This window comes from Lampetra fluviatilis, chromosome 3 (genome assembly GCF_964198595.1).
Source record: "Lampetra fluviatilis chromosome 3, kcLamFluv1.1, whole genome shotgun sequence".
Lineage (NCBI taxonomy): Eukaryota > Metazoa > Chordata > Hyperoartia > Petromyzontiformes > Petromyzontidae > Lampetra > Lampetra fluviatilis.
Window position 1 is genome coordinate 12726488 of NC_136277.1, and position 13367 is coordinate 12739854.

The following is a 13367-nucleotide window of genomic DNA, read 5'->3' on the forward strand; positions in this document are numbered from 1 at the left end:
TCGCACTTGTTGCCCACGAGGATGACCTGGGCGTTGTCCCACGAGTAGGTCTTGATCTGCGTCGCCCTGCGCGTCGCGCGTGTGCAAGCAGCGTGCAAGCAGCGTGCAAGCAGCGCGCAAGCAGCGTGCACGCAGCGTGCAAGCAGCGTGCAAGCGGCGGTTGGCATTGGCGAGGGCGGCGACGACGGCAAAAGCAGCAGCAGGAGAAGCAGCAGTAGCAAGCAGTAGCAGAAGCAGCAGTAGTAGAACCAGCAGAAGCAGGAACAGAAGCAGCAGCAACAGCAGCAACAGCAGAAGCAACAGGAGCAGCAGCAGAAACAGCAGAATCAGTAGAAGCAGCAGCAGAATCAGCAGAAGCAGCAGCAGTAGAAGCAGCAGTAGTAGAAGCAGCAGTAGCAGCAACAGCAGAAGCAACAGCAGAAGCAGCAGCAGCAACAGGAGCAGCAGCAGAAACAGCAGAATCAGCAGAAGCAGCAGCAACAGAAGCAGCAGCAGAAGCAACAGAAGCAGCAGCAGAAGCAACAGAAGCATCAGAAGCATCAGAAGCATTAGAAGCAACAGCATCAGCAACGCAACCACCATCATCATCATAATCAATCGATGTTGTCGTCAGTAATTCCAAAGGATGGTGGTATCAGCGTCGTCGTCGTCCTAGACGCCAGCGCCGTCAACAGAGAGTCCGTGGCACGAGCATCGGTGACGGTGACGGCGGCGGCGACGTGAAAGCTCAGGGTCGTGGTGGTGACGGCAGTGGTGATGATGGCAGAGGTCGCAAACGGGTTTTGATTCCTTACCCGTACCCTTGCCGCACCAGGGTCGCAAACGGGTACCCGTACCCGTACCCGGCCGGGTACGGGTAGCCGTTCCCTACCCGTACCCGTACCCTACCCGAAATGAGTGACAAATGGTTACTCACCAGTGACTCACGGCCTACCCGTACCCGTACCCTGCCGCACCAGGGTCGCAAATGGGTACCCGTACCCGTACCCGGCCGGGTACGGGTAGCCGGGTACGGGTAGCCGGGTATCGGGTAGGGTACGGGTATCGGGTACCCGGTTGCGACCTCTGGATGACGGTGATGATGATGACGCCGGTGCCGATGTGAACGGTGACGTTAACCCACACGGTGGTATGAAGATGATGATGCTGCTGCTGATGATGATGGCGGGGATGATGATGGCGGTGACGACGGTGACGATGACGATGATAGTGACGTTACAGCTCATGGCGGATTGGTGGCGCCGACGCTCGTGAATTTGACGACGGCAGCGATGGGTTTTGTGGCAGCGATGTTCACGGCGCTGGCGGTGACGGTGCTATTGATGGTCGTGCTGGCGGTGACGGTGGTGACGGTGGTGACGGTGGTGACGGTGGTGACAGTGGTGACGGTGGTGACGGTGGTGGTGACGGTGGTGACGGTGGTGCCGACGGTGGTGCCGGTGGTGACGGTGGTGCCGGTGGTAGTGACAGTGGTGCCGGTGGTGGTGACGGTGGTGCCGGTGGTGGTGACGGTGGTGGGTGGTGCCGGTGGTGACGGGTGGGTGGCCGGTGGTGCCGGTGGGTGGTGACGGTGGTGACGGTGGTGCCGGACGGTGGTGCCGGTGGTGACGGTGGTGCCGGTGGTAGTGACAGTGGTGCCGGTGGTGGTGACGGTGGTGCCGGTGGTGGTGACGGTGGTGACGGTGGTGACGGTGGTGCCGGTGGTGCCGGTGGTGGTGACGGTGGTGCCGGTGGTGCCGGTGGTGGTGACGGTGGTGACGGTGGTGCCGGTGGTGCCGGTGGTGGTGACGGTGGTGCCGGTGGTAGTGACGGTGGTGACGGTGGTGGTGGTGACCGTGGTGACGGTGGTGCCGGTGGTAGTGACGGTGGTGCCGGTGGTGGTGCCGGTGGTGGTAGGGGGGGTGGCCTCACCAGTCGTGCACGGCGTTGAACGAGTCCTCGTTGGTGATGTCGTACATGAGCAGGAAGCCCATGGCTCCGCGGTAGTACGCCGTGGTGATGGTGCGGTAGCGCTCCTGCCCGGCGGTGTCCTGCTCGCACCCATCGGCACATCACCGACGCACCATCATCATCACCGCCGCCGCCATCGCGATTGCCATCACCACCACCGTTACCACCAGCACGACACCATCACCGTTGCCACCACCACGGCACCATCACCACCACGACACCATCACCGTTGCCACCACCACGGCACCATCACCACGACACCATCGCCACCGCCACCACACCGTCACCATCACCACCATCACCACCACACCGTCACCATCACCACCACCACACCGTCACCATCACCACCACACCGTCACCATCGCCGCCGCCGCCACCACCATGGCACCATCACCATCACCACCACCACACCGTCACCATCACCACCACCACGTCACCATCACCACCACACCGTCACTCTATCCCACCATCACATCACCATCCCCCACCACCACCACACCACCACACCACCACACCACCATACCACCACTGCAATTGAACCACAACCACCACTGTCATTCTACCTTCCAAAATCACACCATCCCCTCTCTCCCCCACGCATCTCCCTCCCTGCTGCCCCCCCTCTCCCTGCCCCCCCCCCTCTCCTTGCCCCCCCCCCTCTCCTTGCCCCCCCCCTCTCCTTGCCCCCCCCTCTCCTTGCCCCCCCCCTCTCCTTGCCCCCCCCTCTCCTTGCCCCCCCCCTCTCCTTGCCCCCCCTCTCCTTGCCCCCCCCTCTCCTTGCCCCCCCTCTCCTTGCCCCCCCTCTCCTTGCCCCCCCCTCTCCTTGCCCCCCCCTCTCCTTGCCCCCCCCTCTCCTTGCCCCCCCCCTCTCCTTGCCCCCCCCCTCTCCTTGCCCCCCCCTCTCCTTGCCCCCCCCTCTCCTTGCCCCCCCCTCTCCTTGCCCCCCCCTCTCCTTGCCCCCCCCTTCTCCTTGCCCCCCCCCTCTCCTTGCCCCCCCCCTCTCCTTGCCCCCCCTCTCCTTGCCCCCCCCCCTCTCCTTGCCCCCCCCCTCTCCTTGCCCCCCCCTCTCCTTGCCCCCCCCTCTCCTTGCCCCCCCCCTCTCCTTGCCCCCCCCTCTCCTTGCCCCCCCCCTCTCCTTGCCCCCCCCTCTCCTTGCCCCCCCCTCTCCTTGCCCCCCCCTCTCCTTGCCCCCCCCCTCTCCTTGCCCCCCCCCTCTCCTTGCCCCCCCCCTCTCCTTGCCTCCCCCTCTCCTTGCCCCCCCCTCTCCTTGCCCCCCCCCTCTCCTTGCCCCCCCCTCTCCATGCCCCCCCCTCTTCTTGCCCCCCCTCTCCCTGCCCCCCCTCTCCCCCACCCCTCTCCTTGCCCCCCCCCCCCGCCACTCACCCAGATCTGCAGCTTGACGCGCTTGTCGTTGCGGTAGACGGTCTTCACCTTGAAGTCGATGCCCACCGTGCTGACGAACGCCGAGCTGAACGTGTCGTCCGAGTAGCGGAACAGGAAGGACGTCTTGCCCACGCTGCTGTTGCCGATGATGAGCAGCTTGAACATGTAGTCGAAGTTCTGGTCGGCGGCGTCCTTCACGCCCTGACGGCTCTCCCCTGCTGACGCCATGCTGCGCACGCACGCACACGCACGCGCACGCACGCACACAAAGATAAAGATCCCCTGTATAGCCTTAACAGACTGTAGGGGCAAGTGCTGTTAGCGAGTAGCACCTATGAAGGCCGGAACGGTACACGAGGGGGTGGGTGGCCAGCAACCACGCCCGACCGCCTTTGTCTCCCCAGTGGCGATGTTTACACACCGCACCAGGTACTCATTTGAGGCTGAGTCGACCTAGGGGAGGCCCGGGACCGGTTCAGATAATCGTCACTGGTGTTGGCCGTGAGCGGGAATCGAACTCGTGTCGCCGGGTTCATAGCGCAGCGCGCTAACCGCACACGCGCACACGCACACACACGCACACACGCGCACACGCGCACACGCACGCACACACGCACACAAGTAGCCGATGGTCAGGCATCGTAATCGTCAGCGCTCGGGAAAATCGTCGGTGTAGACCGGAGGAAGAGGAGGAGGGAATCCGAAGAGCTGTGAAGCTCTTTCACTTGATGTTTATTTTTGTACATGTTCATATACAGGGACTCCTCCGCTTACGAACATTCTACGTACGAACTTTCACAGACATGAACGATCCCTGGTCCGTATGTCCGGTTGCCTGTTCGGACCGAGGGTCGTGAGTTCAACCGCCGCGCAATAGATGGCCGTGAAGGCATCTACATCTGCAGAACGTGTAGAACCAGTGGCATCTACGTCTGCAGAACGTGAAGAACCAGTGGCATCTACATCTACAGAACGTGTAGAACCAGTGGCATCTACGTCTGCAGAACGTGAAGAACCAGTGACATCTACATCTACAGAACGTGAAGAACCAGTGGCATCTACATCTGCAGAACGTGAAGAACCAGTGGCATCTACATCTGCAGAACGTGAAGAACCAGTGGCATCTACATCTGCAGAACGTGAAGAGCCAGTGGCATCTACATCTGCAGAACGTAAAGAACCAGTGGCATCTACATCTGCAGAACATAAAGAACCAGTGGCATCTACATCTATAGAACATGAAGAACCAGTGGCGTATACATCTGCAGAACGTGAAGAACCAGTGACATCTACATCTGCAGAACGTGAAGAACCATTGGCATATACATCTGCAGAACGTGAAGAACCAGTGGCATCTATATCTGCAGAACGTGAAGAACCAGTGGCATCTACATCTACAAAATGTGAAGAACCAGTGGCATCTACATCTACAGAACGTGAAGAACCAGTGGCATCTACATCTGCAGAACATGAAGAAACAGTGGCATCGACATCTGCAGAACGTGAAGAACCAGTGGCATCTACATCTGCAGAACGTGAAGAACCAGTGGCATCTACATCTGCAGAACGTGAAGAACCAGTGGCGTCTACATCTGCAGAACGTGAAGAACCAGTGGCATCTACATCTGCAGAGTGTGAAGAACCAGTGGCATCTACATCTGCAGAACGTGAAGAACTAGTGGCATCTACATCTGCAGAACGTGAAGAACCAGTGGCATCTACATCTGCAGAACGTGAAGAAGCAGTGGCATCTACATCTGCAGAACGTGAAGAGCCAGTGGCATCTACATCTGCAGAACGTAAAGAACCAGTGGCATCTACATCTGCAGAGTGTGAAGAACCAGTGGCATCTACATCTGCAGAACGTGAAGAACTAGAGGCATCTACATCTGCAGAACGTGAAGAACTAGTGGCATCTACATCTGCAGAACGTGAAGAACCAGTGGCATCTACATCTGCAGAACGTGAAGAACTAGTGGCATCTACATCTGCAGAACGTGAAGAACCAGTGGCATCTACATCTGTAGAACGTGAAGAACTAGTGGCATCTACATCTGCAGAACGTGAAGAACTAGTGGCATCTACATCTGCAGAACGTGAAGAACCAGTGGCATCTACATCTGCAGAACGTGAAGAACCAGTGGCATCTACGTCTGCAGAACGTGAATAACCAGTGGCATCTACATCTGCAGAATGTGAAGAACCAGTGACATCTACATCAGCAGAACGCGAATAACCAGTGGCATCTACATCTGCAGAATGTGAAGAACCAGTGGCATCTACAGAACGTGAAGAACCAGTGGCATCTACATCTACAGAACGTGAAGAATCAGTTTCATCTACATCTGCAGAACGTGAAGAACCAGTGGCATCTACATCTGCAGAACATGAAGAACCAGTGGCATCTACATCTGCAGAACGTGAAGAACCAGTGGCATCTACATCTGCAGAACGTGAAGAACCAGTGGCATCTACATCTGCAGAACGTGAAGAACCAGTGGCACCTACATCTACAGGAGATTATACAACTTTTAAAGCCATTCTCCGTGTTTAGTGTACATGCCGTACAACATGTTTGGAATCGACAGGAGTAAAGTTGGACTTACGAACAAATCCACTTACGAACAGACCTCTTGGAATGTAAGTAGAGCCACTGTATTTATATTCCTAGTATTAATTTAGGAGAAGCATTATATATATTTATTTTTGCACACCAATGTCCAGTAACAGGGTGCGGGACACGGGGTCAGTGAGTTACAACAGCAAACGATACAAAAAAAAACGATTTAAGGAGTGTAAAGTACGGGACGGCTAAGCAAGTCACAGAATTTTTAAAAAGTCAAGCATATGTACATGTGCTTAACGTAGCCAACCGTGCGGGGGAGGAGGAGGGGGGGGGCAAATTGCGTAAGGAAGTAAATAATTCACGCCTATTTTTCGACACCACATTCCAGGCTTGGGGGAAAAGGCAGCAAAACAACCACAACAACGCCATTGGAACCTCATTTGCCAGTAAAAAAACAATTATAATATTTTTTTACTGGCAAATGAGGTTCCAATGGCGTAAATGCTTACCCCGAGGTCTCATACTCTGATGGTGCGTTGTCTTTGAGTTGTGCGCCTTTTGGCGTCATCTGGTCCAACACCATGTGAGACTAGGCTCTAAGGAAAGCTGTCTCGGGTGTGGACCAATCAACTTCAAGGACAGTGCATACATCATCAGAGTTATGTTTTTTGTTTGCATTATGACTGCAGGTATTGTGGTCTATGCAAACACGACTCCTTGTAAAAAAAGGTGTCAGTTTTGTTGCCAGATAGAAGGGTAAAAAAACAATAACCACAACAACAAGTCCCGGACCTCGCCAGGAGAACAACAACACAATGAAACCGCACGTTCACATCGAGAGACAGACGGACACAGAATGAGAGAGAGAGAGAGACGCAAGGGAATGTGCCGCCGATTTTCACGTCAAATCTGCATTTTTAAAAATAAATCTGAAAAAAAAAACATTTCGGACGGCCCCGGAAGAATTGTGTTCGTCGTCCGATCGATTGGACATAACGCCACGCGGACAGAGGGGAGGGGGGGTGGTCAGGGGGGTGGGGTGGGTCACTGGTCGCTGGTCGCGACGCCGTACCCACCAGCCCTTATCGCCGAGACCGCCGGTCGCCCTTGAATAAAAACGCGGTGGCTAGAAGATGTTGACTCCCTCGCCTGGTATGCGGGAGGTGTCGTGGGTTCGATCCCAACCCTGACGATGCCTGCTGTTGTATATTTAGAGTTGGTGGTGTTTCTCTCATCATCATCATCAACATCACAGTTGCGAGATGTTAACTCCCTTGCCTGGTATGCAGGAGGTCGTGGGTTCGATCCCAACCCTGACGATGCCTGCTACTGTATATTTGGAGTTTGCATGTGGTCTCTCTCCCCCATGGCCACGTGGAGTTTCTCTCTCCGGGTCCTCCGCTTTTTTCCCCCCTCCTCCACATTTAGAATCGACGTCACGCGTTGATGAACCACCTGCTTGAGCAATCATTTGTGGCCAGGTCGAACTAAACAGCTCAGTGGACCTTACCTGGGAAAAAATAATAATAATAAAATAAAATACTAATAAATGAAAATAACTCAATTCAATCACGACGTTTCGGAGGCAACACAAGTCTCCGTCTTCAGGTGGGACCATCACAGCCAAATTTACTGTATCAAGTAATTGAGTTATTTTCATGTATTGTTATTTTATTTCATTCTTATTTTTCACCTACAAAAAAACCTTCCAGTCACGAAGGCTTCAAATCTAGAATCCTTACCTGGTAACACAAAATAGTTTAGTTTATACTATGAGACCTCCTTTACCGGTGGCAAAATATAGTAATAGGTTTTTACCCTTTCTTACTGGTACAAAAACTGACACCTTTATACAAGGGATCATGTTTACAATAACCACAACACAAGCAGTTGGTCCAACACCAATGGAGACTAGGCTCTAAGAAAAGCTGTCTCGGGTGTGGACCAATCAACTTCAAGGACAGTGCATATCATTATCAGAGTTGTTTCTTTATTTAGCATTTTGACTGCTTGTGTTGTGGTTATTGCAAACATGATCCCTTGTATAAAGGTGTCAGTTTTTGTACCAGTTGAAAGGGTAAAACCCTACAACAGTAAGTTTAGTTCATAGCTTTGGCAAACGACAAGCAACTGCATTCACACGAATTTAAATACAGTTAGCAGCCTGCATAGTAGAGGTTCTGGATGATATTGGCCGCAAAAGCCTACGTGTTAAACCGACTTGGCAGCCTAGTCAAGGACCTGCTCACGAAGATGCCCCAAGAGAGTGTTCATGACCTGTTCGCTGAACAGCGTGCGGAACAGGGGAGCTGACCAGGGTCCTGAAATTCTCCCGTGTGTACGCGTGCAAGGCGCGAGAGTCCTCGCTTAAAACGCGTGGCCGTGTTCACACTATACACAACGCGTTCTCTCTGGAACGCGGTTCTTCCATTAGGGAACGCTTTTGGCACCATGTGGAACGCACGCACGCCGTTACAACGCGTTAGAACGCACCGTTAGAAACGTGGTTTCTGAGCAGTCGACGGGAAACTAATTTCTTGAGCGTCACGGTTGCGAGCGGTACGATACGGCGATACAGCAGCGGCAGCGGCAGCAGCAGCAGCGGCGGCAGCGGCAGCAGCGGCAGCGGCAGCAGTGGCAGCGGCAGCAGCATCGTAACCCTCGGTTACTTGTGCCGCCATCTCGCCGCGTGTGGCAGTGCCCCGTATCTCGCCCGAACGTTATCTCGTGCTTGCATGAAGCTACGGTGGGGAAACGTTTTCGCTCGACGCGGGCGGCACTTTTCAGCAACGCGTCTGCCGCCGCTGCTGCTGCTGCTGCTGCTTCTGCTGCTTCTGCTGCTGCTGCTGCTGCTTCTGCTGCTGCTGCTAGCGCGTCAAAACGAGGACTTGCTGGACGCGTAAATACGGCGGAGCAGCGGTGCGATGATCGAGCGCGCTGCGCGACACACACGCACGCACACACGCACGCACACACGCACACACACACGCACACACGCACGCACACACACGCACACACACGCACGCACACACGCACACACGCACACACACACGCACACTCACACACGCACACACGCACACACACACGCACACGTACACACGCACACGTACACACGTACGCACGCACGCACCCACGCACACGTACACACGCACGCACACGCACACACGCACGCACACACGCACGCACACACGCACGCACACACGCACGCACCCACGCACACACGTACACGCACGCACCCACGCACGCACACACGCACGCACACGCACACACGCACGCACCCACGCACGCACGCACACGCACACACGCACACACGCACGCACCCACGCACACGCACACACGCACGCACACGCACACACGCACGCACCCACGCACACACGTACACGCACGCACCCACGCACACACGTACACGCACGCACCCACGCACACACACACACACACGCGCACACGCACGCGGCGGCGTTAACACCGGGGGGCACGATGAGAACGACAGCAGCGACGTGAAAACGATGACCACAAAGACGACGCGGGGCGGATTCGGACAATACGGCAATCATCGCGACAAACCTGGTAGTCATCTTCTTGGTTCTTTCGGTAAAGTCACGTAGAAGGGAAGTAATAAAATAATAAAAATAAAACACATTAAAATTATTCTCACGACGTTTCGGCAACAACGCAAGCAGCCGTCCTCAGGTGAAAACGTCGTGAGAATGTTTTTATTATGTTTTATTTGTATTATTTTATTACTTCCCTTCTACGTGACTTTACAGAAAGAACCAAGAAGATGAATCCCTGCAGTCACGAAAGCTTTAAATCAAAACTGGCAGTGGCGATCACAGCCACGACCACCATGACCAAACCATCCCTCCTCTGTGGCCGCCGTTTCCTATCCAGATGCCCACACACGCCACACTCTGCTAATACAAAAGATAAAGATCCCCCGTACGGCCTTCACAGACTGTTGGGGCAAGTGCTGTTAGCGAGTAGCACCGGTGACGGCCCGGCATGCAGAGGTCGCAAACGGGTTTTGATTCCTTGCCCGTACCCGTACCCGGCCGCACCAGGGTCGCAAACGGGTACCCGTACCCTACCCGATACCCGGCTACCCGTACCCGGCCGGGTACCTGATTGTGACCTCTGGGATGAAGCCATGTTGCAGGCGCGGGTGGGTTGATTCTAGGAACTTGAATTGTGAGAAGAGACAAGACGTTGGGAAATGAGTGACAAACGGTGACTCACCAGTGACTCACGGCCTACCCGTACCCGGCCGCACCAGGGTCGCAAACAGGTACCCATACCCGTACCCGGCCGGGTACGGGTAGCCGGGTATCGGGTAGCGTACGGGTATCGGGTACCCGGTTGCGACCTCTGCCGGCACACACGAAGGGGGTGGGGTGGCCAGCACCACGCTAGGCCGCCTTTGCTTATACATTACAGTGACACACATCACACCACATACACAGTGCTCACTGCATGGGTAGCGTGATACACACCACGTGGTGAGATGCGATACACATACAACCCCCCCCCCCCCCCCCCCGTACAGCCTTAACAGAATGCTGGGGCAAGTGCTGTCAGCGATCGCTTATGAATCAGAAAAATATCCATTGATGCTGGAAGAATCCGATGAGCTATGAAGCTTCACGCTTATCCAGTAGGGGTGGGTCAGAACGTTATGACTACCAAACAATACAAGGGAAAAAAACACGATAGGAGTGCAAAGAATCGTCAAGGTAAACAAATCACTTACACACGTAGATATATACTAATATAAAACACCTGGCCAGGCACGGCAGCGTAGTGCGACAAAAAATAAAAAAGACAGATCCCCCGTATAGCCTTAACAGACTGTAGGGGCAAGTGCTGTTAGCGAGTAGCACCTATGAAGGCCGGAACGGCACACGAGGGGGTGGGTGGCCAGCACCACGCCCGACCGCCTTTGTCTCCCCCAGTGGCGATGTTTACACACCGCACCAGGTACTCATTTGAGGCTGAGTCGACCTAGGGGAGGCCCGGGACCGGTTCAGATAATCGTCACTGGGTGTTGGCAGTGAGCGGGAATCGAACCCGTGTCGCCGGGTTCATAGCGCAGCGTAGCGCTAACCACTACACCCACCGCTCCCCACACAGACACACACACACGCACACCCTTAGGGCGCGTGTGTGACTGTGTGTGTACGCATGCGTAATGGAGTACACCACCCTGCATTATTGATGGTGCTCGCTCTCCGATACAAAGACTCCGCCGTTTACCCAATCCCCGATCCCATTACCACGCGCACAAAGACAAAGATCCCCCGTATAGCCTTAACAGACTGTGGGGGGGGAGGGGGGCAAGTGCTGTTAGCGAGTAGCACCTATGAAGGCCGGCACGGCACACGAGGGAGTGTGGGTGACCAGCACCAAGCAGTGTTTACGCAGCGCACCAGATGCTCATTTGAGGCCGAGTCGACCTAGAGGAGGCCCAGGACCTGTTCGGATAACAGTCACCCGTGTTGGCCTTGAGCGAGGCTACAACCATCAGCAGCAGCAGCACCAGCAGCAGCAACATCCAATACCAATACACCGCCATTCGCCACTAAGTGGCGATGACGTCACCACGGCGCCTGTGCCAGGCCAGGTGCACTTTGAGGCCACGTGAAGTGTCGAAGGCTCCCTGGCAGGAGGTCACGGGACAGACCCAGGTGCCGTGGGTTGGCTGACCGAGATGACCGGTAGATGCACCACCAGCTGTACCAGGCTAGGTGCATGTCTCAGGACAGACCCAGGTGCCATGGGTTGGCTGACTGAGATGACCGGTAGATGCATCACAAGCTGTACCAGGCTAGGTGCAGGAGGTCTCGGGACAGACCCAGGTGCCATGGGTTGGCTGACTGAGATGACCGGTAGATGCACCACCAGCTGTACCAGGCTAGGTGCAGGAGGTCTCGGGACAGACCCAGATGCCATTAGTTGGCTGACTGAGATGACCGGTAGATGCACCACCAGCTGTACCAGGCTAGGTGCAGGTCTCGGGACAGACCCAGGTACCGTGGGCTGGCTGAGATGACCGGTAGATGCAGCACAAGCTGTACCAGGCTAGGTGCAGCAGGTCTCGGGACAGACCCAGGTGCCATGGGTTGGCTGTCTGAGATGACCAGTAGATGCACCACCAGCTGTACCAGGCTAGGTGCCATGGGTTGGCTGACTGAGATGACCAGTAGATGCACCACCAGCTGTACCAGGCTAGGTGCCATGGGTTGGCTGACTGAGATGACCGGTAGATGCACCACCAGCTGTACCAGGCTAGGTGCCATGGGTTGGCTGACTGAGATGACCGGTAGATGCACCACCAGCTGTACCCCCCCTACTGTGGCACCACCACCAACAGCAGCTGTCAATCATTTGTCCATAAGCTCCATGGGCTTTACTGAGCATAAAATAAACTTCCGATTCTGAATAGTCCATTGATGTGTGATTATAAAACTGTAACACATGTTAAAAAAAAATTGTTCCTGGGTAGTAAGTGTTATTTCCTAATTGCTTATGCCTAAAGAGTATAGAAAATGGCTGTTTATTCCCCACAAACTTTGCTTTTGTGACCAGGACATTGATATCTTCTTGATTCTTTCGGGAAAGTCACGTAGAATGGAAATAATAAAATAATAAAAATTAAACATAATAAAATAAAATAATGTTATATAGGACAGTGATATTTTGAAATGTATCTATTTTCAATGAGAAAACGCGGTGTGCATTTGTGTCTTTTCGTTCACATAAAGTCAGAAAAACAACATATGAATCAAAATTAACATGTTTTTATACTTGCATCGCAAAGATCACGGGGTGCAACAACTTTGAACACTCGTCAATTGTGTTTTGTCTCAATTCATTCCGGGGGGGGTAGGGGAGGGGGGCGTCGTTGATTCTTCATCGCGTTTTGTTAAATTCAAGATATGAGGAGGTGACCCCCCCTCACCGCCACACACACACACAGGAAGAATAAGTAATATTTAAAAATACTTTTTAAAAAAACACGCTTTAATGAAATGTACCGTACTCATAATGGCAGAACTCCACGACTCCAGGAAATGCCCCCGAAGTTTGCCACAACGTAAGGGTGCCGTGGTGATTTACAGCCAACGTCAGTTGAGCGTTGACAATTAGACCCAAGCCGAAACATAACATGTAAAAAATATTGTTTAAACAAATATGTTTTTGATTTTTTATGATAGAATATAGTATTGTCATTAGTATGACATAAGTATACCAAGTTTGCAGTCGATACCACATTGGGAAGTGTGTTCAAATTGAGTTACAAGATTTGAGGATACGACAACGACAGACAGAGCGAGTTCATAGAAAGCGTGTAAAAAGATCGTTAAAATTTCGTATTTATTTTTTATGAAAGAATATGGTATTGTCATTAGTATGACAAAAGTATACCAAGTTTGCAGTCGATAGCACATTGGGAAGTGTGTTAAAATTGAGT

General features: G+C 53.9%; 1 protein-coding gene across 1 annotated transcript in view; it reads right to left on the reverse strand.

Moving 5' to 3' along the window:
* Positions 1-13367, reverse strand: part of LOC144948358 (ras-related protein Rab-3B-like) — a 47208-nt gene that overhangs the window by 380 nt on the left and 33461 nt on the right. Inside the window, exons 2-4 of the mRNA XM_078877789.1 lie at positions 3334-3562; positions 1912-2030; positions 7-66 (exon numbers count right to left, since the gene is read on the reverse strand). Coding sequence (XP_078733915.1) covers positions 7-66; positions 1912-2030; positions 3334-3561 — 407 coding nt within the window. The 5' untranslated portion in view covers position 3562. The remainder of the gene's footprint in view (positions 1-6; positions 67-1911; positions 2031-3333; positions 3563-13367) is intronic.